Genomic DNA, 21,605 nt, shown 5'->3' on the forward strand with positions numbered 1-21,605 from the left:
AATGGACCTCTTTATGATTTTGAGTCTTTTAATCCATGAATATGGCATTTTCTCCATTTTTGTTTTGATGTCTCTCAATAATTGTCTTCTATGTAGGTCCTCATCTTTTACTGGATTTATTTCTAGGCACTTAATTTTTTTGTTGCTATTACAAAAGACATGTCTGATATAGGGATGTGCATATGGAAAGACAAAGTTGAGATCTTATAAGGGTCTTAATTTTTATATTTTTTATGTACAAAATCATACCACATGTTGATGGCTTTTGTTTCTTTCATTCTAATTATTATACCTTTGACATCATGTATGCCTTATTGAACTAACAGTACCAGGATAATGGATATAATGATAACAGCCAACCTCTGATTCCTCTTTGCAAAGGAAAGCTTTCATTATTAAGTGTGATCACTGTAGGTTTGGGGAGATAAATTTTATTAGCTCTTCTGTCCCTTCTAATTTGTAAGAGGTTTTGTTTTGTTTTTATCATGAAGATTCTCTTCATGTTATGATTCTCTTGAAATAATCATGATTTTTCTTTTATTCTATTAGGGTGGTAAATTATATTGATTTCTCAAATGTTAAACCAGCTTTGCTTTGTTGGAATAAACACAGCTTAAAAAGGATTTGACTGTTTTTGTGCATTGCTATAGAGAAGCCTGATTCTAACTGTTGCTTTTCTCTGGATGTAACTTGTATTTTTTTCACTGGCTACTCCACAGAACTTTCTCTTTGTGGTTGTCTTGTTTTTGTTTTTGTTTTTGTTTTTGTACTTACTTTGTATTGAGATTTGGATATCTTTTTACCGAGTTTCCTTTGAAATTCACTGAGCTTGTTAAATATATAGAATGAAAATTCAAACTTCAGATCTCTTCAAATATTGCCTCTATCCTTCCTCTCCTCTAAATCTGGGACTCCCAACTAAATGCAAAATATACTTTCTTACTAGAAACTTTATATCTTCTCTCTTCTCTTCTGTATTTTCATTCTTCTATTTCTTTGGCTTTATTCTGAGTGGTTTCCCCTTTGCTGATGCTCTCCTTAGCATTATCTGATATATTAAACTGGTCCATTGATGAATCCTTAATTTGGTTTATTTTGTTTTTTGGTCCTGGAATTTGTATTTGGCTATTTTTTCAGGTCCACTGTGTAACTTTTTGATTTCTAGTTCTCTGTTAAAAATCTTAACATTGGCTTTATTTTTCAAAACTTCTGTAAAGCAATTGGTTTGGTACACAGTAGCATGGTTCAATTACTTTGTATTCTCTTTGTATACTTTGGTATATTTTCTCCTTGCTGCCATTGGATTTTCTCACCAATGCCTGTTTGATATCACAGGCCACATATTCATGTCTCTTCATAAGCAGCTTTTGTTCCAGCCAAGATATTCAGACTCCTAACAATCATTTAAAGTATTCTGGACTAAGCTTGATTGTTCTTTTCCTATATGTTCCAATTCTTGCCAAATAATAAGCCAAAAAATTAGTTATGTTGCCATTATTTTAGATATGAGTCTTTTATCTCAAAAGATGAAAATGGTTCATCATAAAAAACCAAGTATATTTAAAAAAAAGCAAGTATAGTAACTCTCTTTTGATAGAATTGAAGTCAGTGAAAGTTTAAAGAAAGTTGGATTTTCTTCTGTTGTTTTGGAGGATATATTGTGCATTTCACTCTTAAGTGAATGATAATATGATAAAATGATAATATGAAATTCAGCAAGTATTTATGACTGTCTTATGTGTCCAAGTCTCTGCCAGTTGCATTACAGCATATAAAAGGAAGTAAAAAACAGTGTGCCCTTGGAGATGTTTTAATTCTGTATCCTGATGTTCACTGGAAGATCTGACATGCCTTTGCCTTCTAAATCTTAAAAGAAGTGTTAGGTGAAACTCAGTAGAGTTTTTATGTTATGAAAACTATTTGTTATTTTAAAATGCTATTTTATAGCATTATAATTCCTTATTAGCTTGTTTGTCAATTGTAATTAACATTATATGTTAACTAAAATTTACCTTTTTCAGTCATTGTGGATAAATATTATTTTGCATTATTACATACCTTTTGGTATATGGTATCGCTGTAGGTCACATATATTTTTTCTGAATAGTCTTAATTCATTTGAATAAATACATAGGCAAGTGAATGGGTTGGAAATGTAAGATGGTGAAATATAAACATTTAGTTTTTTAGGGAAATTGGGAGATATCCCACTTAAATCCCACTTTAAATCCCACTTCATGAGTAGGTAAAGAACAGGTTCATTGGTCAGTGATAGATTCCATTTATGACTAAAGGTATTGGTGAGGTGGAATGGATACATATGCTAAAGAGGGAGACAGTGGGAAAAAGTGAGTAGAATAAAAGATACTTGAATACAAGGGGCTACATAGGAAAAATGAATTGACAACAGAATGGGATTATACATCAGGTGTGCAGAGGAAGTTGTATGGGGCACAGATATAGGGTAACCATGTAAAAGGCATCATGGAATTTATGCGGATATGGGAGGATTGGGAAACTAAAGGGGGATTCCAAGAGGCAGGAAATTCTTGAGTGGATTAAAATATATGATAAATATTGGGGCACCTGGGTGGCTCAGTGGGTTAAAGCCTCTGCCTTCAGCTCAGGTCATAATCCCAGGGTCCTGGGATCGAGTCCCGCATCGGGCTCTCTGCTCAGTGGGGAGCCTGCTTCCTCCTATCTCTCTCTGCCTGTCTCTCTGCCTACTTGCGATCTGTCAAATAAATAAATAAAATCTTAAAAAAAAAAGTATGATAAATATAAAGAGGAGTAAGGAGAATTGAGACAGGAAAAATAGGTGGTAGAGATGATAGAGAACTAGGATGTTATTACTTTGTATAGATTTAGGAAAATGAAACTTTCAAAGCAATTCTAATATGCATTGCGTAGCTACGGGAGATGCATGCTAAAGGTGAAGTACAGAAATGGAACCATGATTTAAGTCAGTGGTTCTCCTATGTTTTGATCTTAGGATTCTTTGAAGTTCTAGTTGGAAGTTATTGAAGACCTCAAGGAGCTTTTGCCTATGAGTTATATATATTGTTATTTACTGAAAATAAAGTTGAGATAATTCTAAAATATTTTTAATTCATTGAAAAAAAATTCAATGCATGGCAACATTTTTCCTTAGGGAAAATAAAAAAAATAGAAGAGTGGATTGTTTTATTTTTTTAAAATCTCTTCAGTATCTGGGCTAGCAAAACATAGATGGGTTCTCATATCTGCTTCACATGTTCCATTAGCTCTCAGAGCGATGATGGCATCACATACATCATGGAGCAAAATATGCAGGAAATTCTTCCTTCCATCTTTCTCTGCATCTCTCCTCTAATAACCTCCTCTAGCCTCTTAGCAGAACTTGTCTTTTGTTCCACCCTACTTGTCTTGATCAACCAGATAAAACGAACGTTAATATATATCCGCTTCTATTCAGGCAGAAAGATGAGTCTTCATAATTCAAATAGGTCTGCTTCTTTCCATAAATTCTCAGTTTTAGTAGCTAGGATTTCTTGGAAAGCAGTTTTAAAATGCCCATTGTTAGAGTTTTAAGAGTTTGATAAATAATATCCTCTTTTCTTCTTCTTGAGCCAAAAACCAGTAAGAGAGAAATAGAAGACAGACCGGGTAACATGACGGTAGTTCTGCAGCTGAGCTGCTTACCTGCTCTCAGGCACCTTGGACCATTGCAGACTCCTCTGCAGGGGCAGATCAGATAAAGCAACATACAGAAGGGCCTGGGCCACATGACCTAGCATCTTCCCCCAAACTTTGTAGTAATTTGTCATTCCTTTTTCTGCTAACCAGGTGAGGGAGAAGAGAGGCCAGAAACCTTAATCCCAAAAGTGGGAAGTGTCCCTTCTCATCCCAATAAGAAGTCTGTTTATATTTTATCTATTTTATAACCGTGAAGGATAGAGTTTTATTGTCATGAACTTGGAGTGGCTTTACAAGCAACCTTCTCTTGCTCACTAATGACTAGCATGAGGAACTTAAGATCACTTTTCCAAATCTCAAATCATCTTTTCCCCCCATCTCTTTATAACATTGTTCATAATCCTATAGAAAAGATCAGTTCATTTAGTAGCCTAAAGGTACATGATGCTGTTTATTATGGAGGGTTATTAGATATCTCATTGCTTGAAATTAGATGTCTTATGAAAGCTTTAGTGAAATTTGAATAGCTGTGCCACCTGCTTTATATGTTCTTAGGCTAAAAATGTCAGGGTATGTTCCCATTATGAATCACTTTTAATTTTAATACATTCATGGGGGATGATGATCTAGGAAGTGTAAAGTCCAAAAACTTGTGTTTTAGGATCACATAGAACTGAGTTTTCATCCCAGCCCTTCTACTTCCTAGCCATGTGACCTTGAGCAAATTCTAATTCCACATCTTATCTCAGCTTCACTTCTCTGATTTATAAAATGGGGAAAATAATAATACATTCCTAATAAGATTGTTCTGAAGCTTAAATAAGAAAATGCAGGCAAAGCATTTATTATTGGGAGGCATAATAATTGTTCAGTACATGATTATTAAATGTTATATTTATTTTTTTTTTAAGATTTTATTTATTTGACAGACAGTGATCACAAGTATGCAGAGAGGCAGGCAGAGAGAGAGGAGGAAGTAGGCTTCCCGCTAAGCAGAGAGCCCAATGCAGGGCTCGATGCCAGGACCCTGGGATCATGACCTGAGCCGAAGGCAGAGGCTTTAACCCACTGAGCCACCCAGGTGCCCCATATTTATTATTTTTTATGTAATCTAAAAAATTGGACATTTTCTGATTTCTGCTTTTTCTGAGTTTTAGCCATTGACCGATCCTAAGGGGGGATTATAAAACAGCTGTTTGAAATTTACCATGGTCATTCAGAAAGAGTTGTTGAGGACTTGTGTTGTAGCATCCTCTATATAAAGCCCTTGGGGGTAATAGTTCTTTCAGGTCTCAGTCTGAGGAATTGATGTCTCTTTTCCAAACTTTGGGGTTTGTGTTTCTATCTTATATGGTGTTAAAAGATCATGTTTTCTTTTTTGAATTGCTGTTGAAGAAGCTCAAAACCAAAATTGCAGCCCTCCTGTAGCAGGGTGGACTGGATTTTATGATGTGTGTTCTGGACAATGCATTTTTTTAAAGATTTTATTTTTTTGAGAGAGAGTGAGTGAGTGTGAGTGGTGGGGGAGGGGAATAAGAGAGAGAAAGGTACGGGCAGACTCTCATTGAGGGTGGAGCCCGATCCCATGAATCCTGAGACCATGACCTGAGCTATCATCAAGATTCTGACATGTAACCGACTGAGCCTCTCCAGGCACCCGTTGGACACTAAATTTTAACCTTCATTTCTCTTGTCCACTTCGTCTTGGTATTGTCTTCCTCTCTAGTCTCTCAGATATTTTTTACCTTGTTTTTGCTACATCTTTGTAAGAGGCTGCAAATACTTTCTGAATGAGAGAAACATAGGTAGATATATTTAAAATGAAAACACTTAAGTGCAAAATAAATCTTTAAACCTTAGGAATACACTTGCCCTAAAGAAATGTTGGTAATTTCATTTGATTAGCCTCTTCTCTCTCTCTCTTTTTTTTTTTTTTTTTAAGATTTTATTTATTTTCTTGACAGAGAGACTCAGTGAGAGAGGGAGCACAAGCAGGGGGACTGGGAGAGGGAGAGAAGCTGGGTCCCCAATGAGCAGTGAGCCCGATGTGGAGCTCAGGACTCTGGGATCTGAGCCGAGAGCAGACCCTTAACAACTGAGCCACCCAGGCAACCCTGATTAGCTTTTTGGCTATTGTATAAAGCTAGTTTAGACCAAAATGCTTTAGGTGGCTGCCCAATGTTAGTTACTGTAGTATCATGGATCACCCATGAGTCTATGGTTATACGCTCTTCCGTATCAGCCACATAACATATGTGTTGTTGCTCTCTCCCAGTATCAATGTAGATATAATTGACATACTTACAGTCTTGAATGAGCAGTGTTGAGGTTTTAGAGTGCCACAGAACTGAAGAAATGGAGTATCAAAAGGCGTGTATACTAATGCCTCCTTTATAAGGAAATGTGGGGTTAGAGCAACAGGGCAGACTGTGGTGGAATGTGGATACTGAAAAGTTGGGGTAAGATTTACATGAAGTAGGCAGGAAATGTATAACGAAACAGTTGGACTTCTTGTGTGGTGTTGGTTCAGGTTCAATTTAGGAAATATTTTGAAGTTTTATATTGTTTGAGTGGTTTCATAGTATTTTATTTTGTGTCTGTTTACAGTGGCTCTGTTATTCTTCTAGTCTTTCAAACTCCAACCTCAAATATTAAAAACTATTTTTTTTCTCAAAGCCTAATTTCCTTCCCCCAAGTCTAATCCGTTATCAAATCCTATTGTATCTTTTCTTTGAATCCCATGACCAAATTAGAGACTATAGGAGGTGAGTTGACAAACTTTTTTATCTCCCAGAGTTCACAGATCTTCGTTTATGATTTCCATTCTTCTTGCCTGGATTCATTAGACTTTTAGGAATTCTTCATCTTTGGCCTTTTGTTTCTCGGATTCATTTTTATACCTCCATAGCAAGTGGCCCTGTTCCATTGCCATCAGAGCTGGCTCTCTGTTGCCTACCAGACTGTCCAAATTTCTTGGGTGCTTTGTGTTCTTTTGTTTTGTTTGTTTTGTTTTGTTTTGTTTTGTTTTGTTTTGTTTTGTTCTAGTCTATTTTTGGCCTTATTGCTTGCTGTTCCCATAGTGGACCTTGCTTATTGCCCTAATTTCTGTCTTCGCAGTATACGGTGCTCGTAAAGATTACTAATGGTGATCCATCTCTTCAAGTGTTACAGTATTAGGATGAGTTAGGGTTTGGGTTTTTATATCATTAATAGAAATCATGTAGAGTTCATATCAAATTTAGAATTATAATGTTCAAAAAAAGGAGTCACAAGATGTGTGTGTGTGTGTGTGTGTGTGTGTAGAGAGAGATTAGTAATTAAGCCATGGCCATATCATTGATAAAGAATAGTGCTGTCTGAAACCAAACCCAAGAAACAAGTACTGTTGACCCTTGAACAACATAGGTTTGAATTGCGTGGGCTTACTTATATGCAGATTTTTTGATACAGTACAGTATTTTTTCTTAAGATTTTAAGATTTTCTCTAGCTTTATTGTAAGTAGACAATATTGAATATATATAACATACAAAATATGTGTTAATTGATTGCTCGTTATTGGTAAGGCTTCCAGTGAACAGGAGGCTTAGTAGTAGTCAGGTTTTCGGAGGGTCAGAAGTTATACAAGGATTTTCAACCACATAGGGAAGGGGCTCAATGCCCTGAATCCTTGCATTGTTCAAGGATCAACTATAATAGCTCTCCCTTGTAGTGGGTGTTCCCTTTGAGTTATTAACCCGATATGGAATTGTGTCTTATTTATACATCATAAATACTTACTCTTTTTATGGCTAGATGATATAAATAGCATATGTGACTGTTTATTGAAGTTCGTAATTTTCATATAAATTTCATATATGGCATGTAGTTTTTTGAATAAAATGTCATACATAGGAACAAGAAGAGGCTGAATTCTAAATATTTGCACAACAGGGGCACCTGGGTGGCTCAATCAGCTAAGTGTTGGGCTTCAGCTCTGGTCATGATCTCAGGGTCATGGGATCAAGCCCCCCATCGTATTGGGCTCCCCACTCAGTGGGGAGTCTGCTTCACCTGCTGCCCCCTCAACTTATGCACGTGCATTCTCTCTCTCAAATAAATAAAATCTCTTAAAAATAAATGTTTACAGGGCACCTGGGTGGCTCAGTGGGTTAATAAGCCTCTGCCTTCGGTTCAGGTCATGATCTCAGGGTCCTGGGGTCGAGCCCTGCATGTCTGCTCAGTATGGAGCCTGCTTCCCTCTCTCTCTCTCTCTGTCTCTGTCTGCTTCTCTGCCTACTTGTGATCTCTGTCAAATAAATAAATAAAATCTTTTTTAAAAGTTTGCATATCAATATCTCAATCTTTTCTAAAAAAGTTCTTAAATGATTTAAAAATACTAATTAATAAATGCTGTACTATGTGTTTATAGAACTTCTCATCCATAATTTCCTTTTTCTTTTAAAGATCAGTGGATAAGTCTGTCATAATATATGATACTGTAAGTATTTCAGAATTTTTTGTGTGTGTGATGTGTGTAAAATACGTTTATTAGGCTACTGAACTAAAAATTTAATTCGGCAAGATAAACAAAATGTATCCTTTTTTCGAGTGCCTAAGAGTATACATTTTAAGAAATGGTAAGATAGTTACATAGGTTAAGATACAGGTTCTGGGACAAGACAGATGTTTAATCTGATCAAAGAAAATTGATAGATTTATAGAGCACCTATATCCAAAAGAACAAAATATCATTTCAAATTGATTATTCTTAAATTTTTATAGGTTTCCATAATAGCAAAGGATAAATGTTTACCCCGGATTGTGGAAGTACACTAGTGTAAGCTGAAAGTGGCCTACTGCTGGCAGAGTTCTGGCTGGGTTTAGAGTATAAGGAAGAGTAGGATTTAATGGACTTGGGAAAATGCGAGGTTTTGATAGACCCATCTGAATAAAGACCAGGGTTGCACAAATATGAAGAAAAATGCATGTTTTATATTATAAGTGAAGATGTGGTTGATGAAAATACTCTCCAAGAGAGAATGGAGAATGTTGAATGGAGCCTTATAATGATGAGTTCAGGCCACAGCTGTGCCAGCAAATGAAACAGATGTAAATCATCCAAGTGTAGTGGGTCAAGCAAGGAATCTATGTTAGTCCTCCACATGAAAAGTTCAAATCACTTGAGCACTCTGGCAGGAGATGGGCAAGAATCCTCAAACTGAGTGAAGTAGATCCTGAATGTTTCTTAAGAAATTGTCATGAGATTTTACAAGAATAGCTATAACATTAAATTTTCTCCATTAAATATGTATGAGTCTCTGTTAAATACAACTAATTGTACACCTGAAATGAATATAATACTGTATATTAATTATACTTCACTTTTTAAAAATTAATGAAATAAATATGTCTAGATGCTAGATGGCCAGCTAAGTATACTCAGAATCTAAGTGACTAATTTCTACTCACTGGTTCTGCAGTGGATGCAAGTCAAATGTCCTAGCGAAAATACAGATCATTTCCTGTAACAGATGTTTCAGGTTACTATGAGTAAATTCAAGTAAGTCAGCAAAAGCCGAGAGTGTTTTACACTAAATTTCTAGGAAGATAGTCAGCAGGCAACAGTGCTAACTATTGAGAAGGAGTGAAGTAAGTACTTGATAATATTATTAGTTATAGATGCTGTCCTCTTTCTGTTGGGTAAAGTGTTAGCTTACATATGTGACTAATAATAATATTAAAACACAGCATATAAACCATTTATGTCAGTAACTCTACTCTTGCTCAAGTAAATATAAAGCTGTTTTTACTGTTTTTCAGAATACTGAGAGTATACTTCACACATTGACTCAGCACACCAGGTCTGATCTTAACCTCATTTTGCATTAATATAATTAAAAAATTAGTCTGAGGATGTATAATAGTTGTTTTTGTTAACTAGGTATGTCACAAGTTGTGCCTTTGCACCCAGTACTCCTTTACTTGCTACTGGTTCAATGGACAAAACAGTAAACATCTGGCAGTTTGATCTGGAGACACCTTGCCAAGGTTAGTAAGGGCATCATATTTAACCCATTTCAACCCACTCAACACTAAAATTTTAAATTCCATAATTTTTTGGCAAATTATTCTCCTTTTTCCTCAGGATAAAGTATACACCCAAATTTAATATAATTTAAAAATAATTTTAGAGAAGCCAGTGTTTAAAGTAGTTGGCCTGTGTTAAAACTGTTGGTAAGTGCTTTTTGGTGCACATTCATGGATATCATACCTCCCATAGTTTTGTAAGCTATTCATTTGCGCTGCATACTATTTTTTCAGGAAAATACAGCCTGGGAAAAAATAGAAATCACAGTTTTAAACTTGTTTATTTTATTTTTGGCCTCATCAAATAATGTTGATACATAATTTAGGAGTTTTATTTTTATCACTGCCAGAATTTAAGAAATAGTGGTGTTGATATTCAGATGATAGAGCACATCGAGTACTCTTGCTGATAGGAGGTTTTTGGTATTTGTTTTGTTTTGTTTACAGTAGGCTCTGCGTGCAGCATGGAGCCTGATACAGGCTTGAACTCATGACCTGAGGTCAAGACCTGAGCCAGCCCTTAAATGATGGAGCCATCCCAGCGCTCAGACATGAGTTTTATATAATAAAAAAGAATTATTTTTCTGGAGTGAAAAGAAAAAGTTTCAAATGAAGAGTATTTAATATAGCATTAAATAATGCTATAATTATACATAGTATCATTTGATTTTTTTTTTAATTTCTTAAAAGAATATTAAAGTGGCAAAACACAGATTTAAGGAAATTTCATTTACTTTTTAATTCCTGGGATATTTATGAAGGAAGTACTTTTCTTTATTGTTATTTTACCTGCCTTTTTGTTTGTCGATTTGTTTTTAAAAGCAAGGAGCATGGAAGATCAAGTGAAGTTTACTGAAGATTGGTCAGAGGAAGATGTCTCAGTGTGGCTTTGTGCACAAGGTTTAAGTGACCTTGTTGGTATTTTCAAAATGAATAACATTGATGGAAGAGAACTGTTGAATCTCACCAAAGAAAGTCTGGCTGATGATTTGAAAATTGGTAAGATTAGTGGAAGATAGGCAGTCTTTTTTTTTTTTCTTTTTCCCAAGATCTTATTTATTTATTGGACAGAGAGAGCATAAAATTAGGCAGAGAGGCAGGTAGAGGGAGAGGGAGAAGCAGGCTCCCTGCTGAGCAGAGAGCCCGATGCAGGCCTCAATCCCAGGACCCTGAGATCATGACCTGAGCAGAAGACAGATGCTTAACCAACTGAGCCACCCCAGAAGTCCCAAGATAGGTGGCCTTAAAAGTGACTTAATAGGGACGCCTGGGTGGCTCAGTTGGTTGAGCAGCTGCCTTTGGCTCAGGTCATGATCCCAGCGTCCTGGGATCGGGTCCCACGTCGGGCTCCTTGCTCCACTGGGAGCCTGCTTCTCCCTCTGACTCTGCCTTCCATTCTGCCTGTGCTCACTCTCGCTCTCTCTCTGACAAATAAATAAAATCTTAAAAAAAAAAAAAAAAAGTGACTTAATAATTTACTTTGAGATTCGTTTTAATTGTATTAATAGTCCTCTTAATATTCTGGCATAGTAATTATTCCAGTATATATCTTTGTAAGGAAGGACAGTATATTTTTATTAGATTATGGAAAAGAAATGTTATGTAGTGTTTCATTAAAGCGACCATGTAACTAATTTAAAAAATGTATATATTTTAAAACTTGAGATAAAACTCACTCTTTTGTAAGTGTACAGTGGAGTGACTTTTAGTACATCCATAGAGTTGTACAGCCATCGCCACTGCCTAATTCCAGAACATTTAATATATTCAGAAAGAAACCTCATGGCCATGAGCAGTCACTCCTCTTTCCCTTTCTCTCTAGCCTCTGGCAGCCATGAACCTGCATTCTGTCTCGAAGGATTTGCCTCCTCTTGACATTTCATAGAGTGGATCATACAATATGTGGCCTTGTCTGACCTCCTGCTTAGCATGTTTTCAAGATTCATCCATGCCGTAGCATATAGTTAATACTTCATTTCTTTTTTCTTTTTTTTTTTTTAAAGGTTTTATTTATTTATTTGACAGACAGAGATCACAAGTAGGCAGAGAGGCAGGCAGAGAGAGAGAGAGAGAGGGAAGCAGGCTTCCTGCGGAGCAGGGAGCCCAATGCGGGTTCGATCCCAGGACCCTGAGATCATGACCCGAGCCGAAGGCAGCAGCCCAAACCACTGAGCCACCCAGGCGCCCCAATACTTCATTTCTTTTTATGACTGTTTTAACTCTATGGATTTATCACTTTTTGCTTATCCATTTATCTGTTGATTGAACTTAGAATGCTTCCAATTTAGCCATTACAAATAATGCTGCCCTGAACGTTTGCATACAAGTTTTTGTGTGGTAGTGTTTCCAGTTTTCCTGGGTATATAATTAGGAGTGGAACTGGTGGGTCATGTAGTAACTCAGTGCTGACATTTGAAAGACTGCTGGGCTCTTTTCAAAGCTGGCTCTTTTCCGTTCTTACCAGCTCTATAGGAAGATCTCAGTTTCTCTGTGTCCTCCTCAACACTTGTTTTAATTACAGCCTTCCTAGTGGTTTCTTATTCTGGTTTCAACGTACATTTCCTGGTGACTGGTGATATTGAACATGTTTCCATGTGCTTGTTAGCTATTTGTAGATCTTTGTAGAAATGTCTATCAAGATCCTTTGGCCATTTGAAGAACTGGATTTTCTTTTTTATTGTTTATATAAATTTGGATATAAGACTTAACAGACATATGATTTGTAAATATTTCCTTTTGGACACTTAATTGACGGAGCCACGTAGGCACCCCCACACTGTGTTAATTACTGTGGCTTTGTAGTAGGTTTTGTTTTAAGATTTTATTTATTTATTTGAGAGGAAAGAGTGAGTGAGAGTGAGCACAAGCTGGGGAAGGCACAGGGGGAGAGGGAGGAACAGACTCCTCCCTGACCAGGAAGCCTGAAATGGGACTCAATCCCAGAACCCCCTGGGATAGTGACCTGAGCTGAAGGCAGATGCTTAACTCACTGAGCCACCAAGGCACCCTGTAGTAGGTATTAAAATTGAAAAGCGTATGTCCTCCATCTTTTTTTTTTCTCTCCAAGATTTATTTTGCTACTCTGGGTTCCTTGCATTTCCATATGAATTTTGGAATCAACTTGTCAGTTTCTGTTTCAAAAAAAAGGGGGGGGGCACCTGACTTTTGAAAATTTTAAATTTTTAAATTTTTTAAAAAAGATTTTATTTATCTATTTGACAGAGATCACAAGTAAGCAGAGAGGCAGGCTCCCCACTGAGCAGAGAGCCGATGTGGGGCTTGATTCCAAGGTCCTGGGATCATGACCTGAGCCAAAGGCAGAGGCTTTAACCCACTGAGCCACCCATGTGCCCCATAAATTTTTTTTAAGTTTTAATTTAAATTCCAGTTAGCATTCAGTATAATATTAGTTTCAGGTGTACAGTATAGTGATCCAGCACTTCCCATACAATACTTAATGCTCATCACAAGTGTCCTCCTTAAAAAGCCACCTATTCTGGTATTCTGGTTAATTTGGTGATTATTGTCATCTTAATATTAAGTCTTGCAATCCATAAGCACAGGACCTTTTTTTTTTTTTTTTTTTTTTTTTTAAAGAGAGCACGTGTGATGGGAGGGGAGAGAGTTTTTTTTTTTTAAGATTTTTTATTTATCAGAGAGAGCACAAGCAGGGGGACTGGCAGAGGGAGAAGCAGGCTTCCCGCTGAGCAGAGTCATCTAATTTCAGAACTTTTTTTTTTTAAGATTTTATTTATTTGACAGAGATCTTAAGTAGGCAAAGAGGCAGGCACAGAGAGGGGGGAAGCAGGCTTCCCATGGAGCAGAGCGCCTGTTGTGGGGCTCGATCCCAGGACCCCTAGGATCATGACTTGAGCCAAAGGCAGAGGCTTAACCCACTGAGCCACCGAGGCGCCCCCAGAACATTTTTATCCCCTCAAAAGAACCTTGTTCTCAGGGCACTTGAGTGGCTCAGTGGGCGGAGTGGCTGCCTTCAGCTTGGGTCCTGATCCCAGGGTCCTGGGATTGAGTCCCATGTCAGGCTCCTTGCTTGGTGGGGAGCCTGCTTCTCTCTCTCCCTCTGCCTTCTGCTCCCCTACTGTCTCTTTCTGTCAAATAAATAAATAAAATATTTTTTTAAAAAAGAACCTCATTGTCTTTATCTAGCCCTGGCAACCACTAATCTACTTTGTCTTTATGGGTTGGCCTGTTTTGGACATTTCTTTTAAGTGGAACCATTAGTGGGTGCCCTTTATATCTGGCTTCTTTTAGGTAACGTAGTGCTTTCAAGGTTTGTCCATGTTTTGTATGTGTAAGTACTTCAGTGTGTGAGGTTTCCAGTTTCTTCACCTCCTTTTCAACACGTGTTATTACCTGTTGTCTTGATTAGACAACATGTGAAGTGGTACTAGATCATGGTTTGGATATGTACTTACCTAATGATATAGAGCGTCTTTTCAAGTGCCGATTGGCCATTTATAGATCTTCTTTGCAGAAATATCTGTTTAGATGCTTTGCTCTTTTTAAATTGATTTGTCTTTTTATTGTTGAGTTGTAGGAGTTGTTGATATATTCTGGTTACTAGATCTTATCAAAAATAGTTTGAAGTCTTAGTGTCACGCTCTAATAAAAATAATACCACAGGGCGCCTGGGTGGCTCAGTTGGTTAACAGACTGCCTTCAGTTCAGGTCATGATCCCAGAGTCCCGGGATCGAGTCCCGCATCGGGCTCCCTGCTTGGCGGGGAGTCTGCCTCTCCCTCTGACCTTACCCCTCTCGAGTGTGCGCGCACACTTTCTCTCTCTCTCTCTCATTCTCTCCCTCTTAAATAAATAAAAATCTTTAAAAATAATAATAATACCACAAACTACTATTAACATACTGTAATAAAATCTTAATGGGAAAGCTTGGGAAAATAAGATACCCATAATGAGGAGTTAAATAACAAAAAAATTAAAACCATTTTAAAGTACAGTATTATCTTTCCTTACATGGTAAATATAGCATGTGAATGTATTTAAATATCTTGGAATCTTATGGCTTTTTAAGAAAGTTAACAGAATGATGGTTTGTCAGATAGTTGTGTTCTCAGGCCATACTGTGAAAGCCATTTTTGTATCTCTAATAACTTATTTCCTATATAATTTACTCTTTCCTCCTTAAAGTGGGTGATAGAATATAGGGTTTTTGGGGGGGTTTTTTGTGTGTGTTTTTTTAAGGTCTGCTGCATTTAGCATCTTCACTGGTTGATTTCTCATTCCTCTCTCATAATAAATCTTTACCTTATCATGCAGAAGCACTTGACAGTGTAAAGCGGTAATTTTGGATTTCAACAGAGGGTGTTTGAAAACATAAAAGCAGCATAGTAAAAACAATTAATAGCAATAGAATTATATTCTGATAAAGAATAAGAAATTTTTGGATTTAATTAATGGTTTGAAATCATTTTTGAAGGATGAGTCTCAGGGTTAGTAGTTAGAATAATTTTAAACTTCAGTGAAATAAGTTTCAGAACTATCAGTCCAAGCCAAAATTGAAATGTAATTTAATTTCTGTGGTAGTTTAATAGCAGAATTAGGAAAATCATTATTATGAATGGAGACATTAATGTTAACATTCAATATAGTAAATTAAGGAATTTGTTTCATGTTTAAGATTTTAAAAGTTAGTAAATTGAACAAACAGAATAAATTATTAAATAAATAGACTAGGGCATTTATTTTTTCCACATCATTCTGAAATATTTTAAAGTTCTAGGGCACCTTGGTGGTTCAGTTGGTTAAGTGTCTGACTCTTCATTTTAGCTCAGGTATGATCTCACGGTCATGAGATCAAGCCCCATGTTGGACTCCATACTGGGTGTGGAGCCTGCTTAAGATTCTCTCTCTCCCTCTTCCTCTGCCCCTACCACCCATGTGTGCTTGTATTCTCTCTCTTTTTCTCTCAAAATGAGTAAATATTTAAATAAAAATGTGAACAGCTAATAACATTAAAACTCCTAAAATTATACTAAACTTCCTGAAATTAAAATTTAAAATAATTTTTAAAACTTGATAAAAGTAAAAATATGAATGAGTGAAACGTGTGTGTATAGTCTTAGACAAACAGATAAGCTTTTTTTATGATTGTGTTTCATATGAGATCAGCAAATATATCTAGTTTCAGAAATTTTTTAAATATGGAAATTTTACATTATTAAACTGAAGATCTTTAAAAATAACTGTTAGGAAATTTTTTGTTTAAACAAAGTAACCAATAATAATGAACCTTTTCTGATTTTATATAGTTTATCAGTATTCAACAGTCTGAAATTCTCCAGTCTTCAGAATAAAGTTATGTAGAATAAACTCTCCATTAGTTGCTGATTTATTCTAGCCCCACGGTATTCTGTACTACAAAGATTAAAGATTTTATAAAGAAAACAGTTCTGTGTGGTAAAACGGTATGTCTGAAGATTTTTGGTTGTAATAGATACGATCTGTTTGCTGGAGACTTGCATAGAGGTTACCCAGTGCTTCTCCCACCCTAACAGAATCTCCCCCCCCCCCCCCCAGAATCTCTAGGGCTGCGGAGTAAAGTTCTAAGGAAAATTGAAGAGCTCAGGACAAAGGTGAAAACCCTTTCTTCTGGAATTCCTGACGAGTTTCTCTGCCCAATAACTAGGGAGCTTATGAAAGATCCTGTCATTGCATCAGGTATGTGTGATGCTTTTCTAAGTTTCAGGGCAAATGTGCAAATGAAAAAATAATGTAGGTATTTTACAGGAGTATGTTTAAATATGGAAAATTTTAAAAATCTCTCTTACAGATCATAAGTAGTTTTTTTTTAACTCCTTTGATCCGAGGTAAACTAGTGAACATTATATATTAATAAAATTAGATGAAGTAGGTTTGGATGAGATTAGAGACAAAGGGGTAGGTTTAACAAGCTTTACTTGTGAAAGGTGCTTTTGGTTACAAGAATGCAAGGTAAAAAAGAAAAGAATGCAAGGTAAAATACTGTTTTTGAGATAGACTGTTGAGATCTCTTATGTTTATTTTATCATGAATTTAAACAACCTTATAGAAATAAGACTTAAAGATTATAAATTGTATCTTTCCACATTAATTTCTAACCTTTGTCAGTAGGCACAGACATACACACAAACAGACATAAAGTACAACTATGTACTTTACATAGTTGTAATCAGTAAATCCATATTATGTTTTTAAAAATGTTTCTGTAAAACAGTATACATTTCTAAATACCAATTTAGGCTACATAATTTTCCATTTTTATTCCACTGTGGCTCTATGCTACATTTTGACTCCTACAAACACATACGTGTACCAGATAGTGGAAATCTTTATATTGTAAATAGCGTTGCAATGATATCTTGGTATTTCTTTTTTTCTGTTACCCATTACTTAGGGTTATTTTTATGGCATGTGTGCCCCAAAGCAGAATTAACCAATCAGAATATTTTGTGAACATGAAAAAGAGCGGTTTTGATCATTTTCATTAGAATATTCAGTGGACATCTGAAAAATGTGGTCTTTCCCCATTTTGTAGTCTTGGCACCCTTGTTGAAGAGCATTTCACTACATATGTGAGGGTTTATTTCTGGGCTATTGTGTCCCATTGGTCTGTATGTTTGTCTTTACGCAGGTACCATGCTTTTTTGATTACTATAGCTGTGTAATATGTTTTGAAATCAGGAAGTATAAGGCTTCCAGCTTTATTTGTTATTTCTCAGGATTGTTTTAGCTCTTTAGGATACTTTGGGATTTGCTTATGACTTTCATTATGGGTTTTCCTATTCCTGTAAAAAGTGGCATTGGGATTTTGATGGAGATTGTATTGAAACTGTAGATGACTTTAGTTAAGTACAGACAATTTAACAATATTAACTCTTCCGATCCATGAATAGGATGCCTTTCCATTTATTTGTATCTTCTTTTACTTCTTTCCAGTGTTTTGTAGTTTTCAGTATAAAAGAATTTTCATCAGAATGGTGTTTAATCTATTGATAATTCAGAATGGACAGCTCCAACTCATGAATATCACACAGCTTTCCCTTTTCTTTTTTACGTCTTGTTTACATTCTGTTAGCAGTGCTTTGTGTTTCAGTGTATAGGATTTGCACACACTTTGTCCTTAGGTATTTAGTATTTTTAGAAAAAAGATTTTAATTCCTAATTCTTCATTGTTTGATATTTCACAGTTGATTCTATAGATTGACTTTGTATTCTGTGATGTTGCTTTAGTTTTATTAGTAATTATACTAATATAGATCCTTTTACTTGATTTTCTTCATACATGATCATGTTATCTGCAAGTAGACATTTGTATTTCCAGTCTGTGCCTTCCTCCACCCCTACCTCTTGTCCTGTTTCTTGTTATGTTGGCTAGGATTTACAATACAGTGTTGAAAAGAAGTGGTGGGAATTCCTTAATCTGCTTTTAAGGGGGAAGTAACGCAGTTCAGTTCAGTCTTTCTCCATTAAGCATGACGTAAGCTGCCTTCTATCAAGTTAAAGAAGTTCTCTTCTGTCTCGTTGCTGATAGTATATAAAATGCTTATCCACTGAAATCAGATGGTTTTTCTCTTTTATCCTTTAGTATGATAGATTACTATATTAGTTCCCTGTTGCTGTCATAACAAATCACCACAAAATGAGTAGTGCAACATTTCTGTAGGTCAGAGGTCCAGTACATTCTCACAGGCAAAAGTCAAGGTATTGGCAGGTTCTGTTCCTTGCTCGAGGCTCTAGGGAAGAATCCATTTCTTGCTCATTTAGGTTGTTGGTAGAGGCCAGTGCCTTGTGATTTTAGGACTGAGGCCCCTCTTTTTTTGCCGACTATAAGCTGAGGGCTGTTCTCGCTTGTGGTAGGCAGAATGATGGCTCCCTGAGGATGTCCGTGTCCTAGAGCCTCAGAGCCTATCAGTGTTAAATGGTCAAAAGGGCTTTGCAGGTGCGATTAAGGATCTTGAGATGGAAGAGTTCCCTGTATTATCAGGTAGACCCAGTGTAATCATGAGGATCTTTGTAAGTGAAACAAAGGAAGCAGGAGAGTCGGTCAGAGGAGAGGTGACAACAGAAGAGGTTGAAGCGATAAGGACCATGAGCTAAGGAATTCAGGCAGCCTCTAGAAGCTAATAAAGACCAGGAAACAGATTCTCCCTTTGAGCCTTCAGAAAGAATACCATCATGCCGACACCTTGATTTTTAACGCAATGAAACTGATTTTGTATTTCTGATCTTCAAAACTTTAAGATAATAAGTTGTATTGTCACTAAATTTGCAGTAATTTGTTACAGAGGCAATAGGAAACTAATACAGTGACTCCTTTTTCCAGCGTCAAACCTAATATCTCCTTGTATCACATTGCATCTCTTTGACTCACTTTCCCCTTCCTCTTCTGCTTTCAAGAACTATGGTAAGATACTTTCCTGTCTTAAAATCAGCTGATTAGTGACCTCAGTTCCTTGGCAAGCTTAATTCTCTTTTGCCGTGTTAACATAGTCAAAGATTCCAGGATTAGGAAGTAGACATGTTTGTGGGTCATTATTATGCCTAACAAAATTACATTCATTGATTTTTTTTTTATTGTGGTAATATACAAATACATAAAATCATTTTAACAGTTTTTGAGTATATAGTTTAATGGTATTGAATTTATTCTGGATAGCTCATATAAGGAGAGTCATGCAATATTTGTCCTTTTCTATTGACTTACTTGGCATAATGTCTTCAGGATTCATCCACATTGTATCATGTGTCACAATTGCTTTTCTTTTTAAGGCCGAAAATATTCCATTGTATGTTTATACCATACCTGGTATATACATCCAACCGTGGACATGTGAGGTTTTTTTTGTTTTTTTGTTTTTTACCACCTTTTGGCTATAGTGAATAATGCTACTGTGGATATGGGTATACAAATATCTGCTCAAGTCCCTGCCTTCAGTTCTCTTGGGGTATATACCCAGAAGTTGAATTGTCTGGTCATATAGTACTTGTTTATTTATTTTCTTGAGGAATCACTCTACTACCTTCACAGTGGCTGCACCATTTTACATTCCCACCAGCAGTTCACAGGGGTTCCACTTTTTCTACATCCTTGCTCATACTCATTGCTTTTTAGTTTTTGTTTGCTTTATAATAGTCATCCTGATGGGTATAGGTGGCATCTCATTTGGGTTTTGATTTGCTTTCCCCTAGTGACTGGGATGTTGAGTTTCTTAGGTACTTATTGGCCATTTTCTATATCTTCTTTGGAGAAATATCTATTTAAGTCCTTTACCATTTTTTAATTTTTTTTTGTTGTTGTTGTTGTTGAGATGTAGGAGTTCTTTATATATTCTGGATATTCCTTATCAGATATGATTTACAGGTATTTCTCCCATTCCACAGATTACCTTTTCACTCTGTTATAGGGCCTTTTGATACACAAAAGTTAATTTTGATGAAGTCCAGTTTTTTTTTAAGTTGCATGTGCTTTTGAGATCATATTCATAGGATATCCTTAGCAAATCCAGTGTCATGAAGCATTCCCCCTATGTTTTCTTTTAAGTGTTTTATTGCTTTAGTTTCTACATTTGAGTTTTTGTTCCATTTGAGTTAATTTTTATATCTCACGTACTTATCCTTTTGTACGCAGATATCCACTTTTCCAGCACCATTTGTTAAAGAGACTGTTCTTCCGCCATTGAATGGTCTTGGCACCCTTGTTGAAAACACTAGGCTATATATTGGGGGGTTAAATCTGTATTCTCTTGGGCTGCATAGCTACCTTTATGCCGTACCACCACTTTGGTTACTGTGGTTTCGTATATAGTAACTTTTGAAATCAGGAAATGGGAGTCTTCCAACTTTTTCTTTGAGATTGCTTTGGTTCTTCAGGATCTCTTGCAATTCCATATGAATTGTAAGATGGATTTTTCTATTCCTTCAAAAAAATGTCTTTTGCATTTTGAGAGGAATTGTGATGGGGATCACAGTTCCCATGGACTCTTTAATTGCTTTGAGTAGTATGGGAATTTTAACCATTGTCTTCCAGCCCATGACTACAGAATTTCCTTCCTCTGTGTCTTTAATTTCTTATAGCGATGTTCTATAGTTTTCAACATACAAGTCTTTTCTCTCCTTCCTTAAGTTAGTCTTTAAATCTTTTTGATGCTGTTTGTAAATGGAATTTTCCTAATTTCCTTTTTGGATTCTTCATTGTCAGGGTATAGAACCACAGCTGGTTTCTGTATGTTGATTTTGTATCTTGCCACTTTGCTGAATTGATTTTAGAACTTTTTTTTGTGGACTCTCTAGGGTTTGGCTTCTTCACTTATTGCTGGATTTGATATGCTAATATTTTCAGTATTTTTATATCTGTGTTCATAAGAGATATTGGAGTTTTCTTTGTAGGAGAGTCTCCTAGTAGGAGATTTGAATTACGAATTCAAATAGAGCTTTTAATAGGTTACTTCATCAAATTAGATTTCTTTAAAAAAAAAAAAAAGATTTTATTTATTTATTTGACAGACAGAGATCACAAGTAGGCAGAGAGAGAAAAGAGGAAGCAGGCTCTCCACTGAGCAGAGAGCCCGATGCGGGGCTTGATCCCAGGACCCTGGGATCATGACCTGAGCTGAAGGCAGAGGCTTTAACCCACTGAGCCACCCAGGTGCCCCTCAAATTAGATTTCTGAGTATTCTCTCGGAGGTTTGCATTTTCTATTACTTTTAAGATATTCTTGTTGGCATCATTTTAGTGTATTTTATGTTGAATTGTATCATTTGTTTTAATCTTGATTCTCTTGTTTTTTGTTTATAATTGCATGGTATTTTTCTTTCAGTCTACTTTATTTTTTCAAGATTTTATTTATCCAT

General features: G+C 36.1%; 1 protein-coding gene across 8 annotated transcripts in view; it reads left to right on the plus strand.

Moving 5' to 3' along the window:
• The window catches only part of WDSUB1 (WD repeat, sterile alpha motif and U-box domain containing 1), a 47,135-nt gene that overhangs the window by 13,433 nt on the left and 12,097 nt on the right, over positions 1-21,605 (plus strand). For 7 of the 8 annotated variants that reach the window (XM_059167259.1, XM_059167256.1, XM_059167258.1 and 4 more), the window contains 5 exons: positions 8,120-8,153; positions 9,476-9,516; positions 9,597-9,703; positions 10,565-10,741; positions 16,294-16,434. In XM_059167259.1, coding sequence (XP_059023242.1) covers positions 8,120-8,153; positions 9,476-9,516; positions 9,597-9,703; positions 10,565-10,741; positions 16,294-16,434 — 500 coding nt within the window. The remainder of the gene's footprint in view (positions 1-8,119; positions 8,154-9,475; positions 9,517-9,596; positions 9,704-10,564; positions 10,742-16,293; positions 16,435-21,605) is intronic. The other variant, XM_059167260.1, reaches the window with a different exon arrangement.

This window comes from Mustela lutreola, chromosome 3 (assembly GCF_030435805.1).
Source record: "Mustela lutreola isolate mMusLut2 chromosome 3, mMusLut2.pri, whole genome shotgun sequence".
NCBI lineage: Eukaryota > Metazoa > Chordata > Mammalia > Carnivora > Mustelidae > Mustela > Mustela lutreola.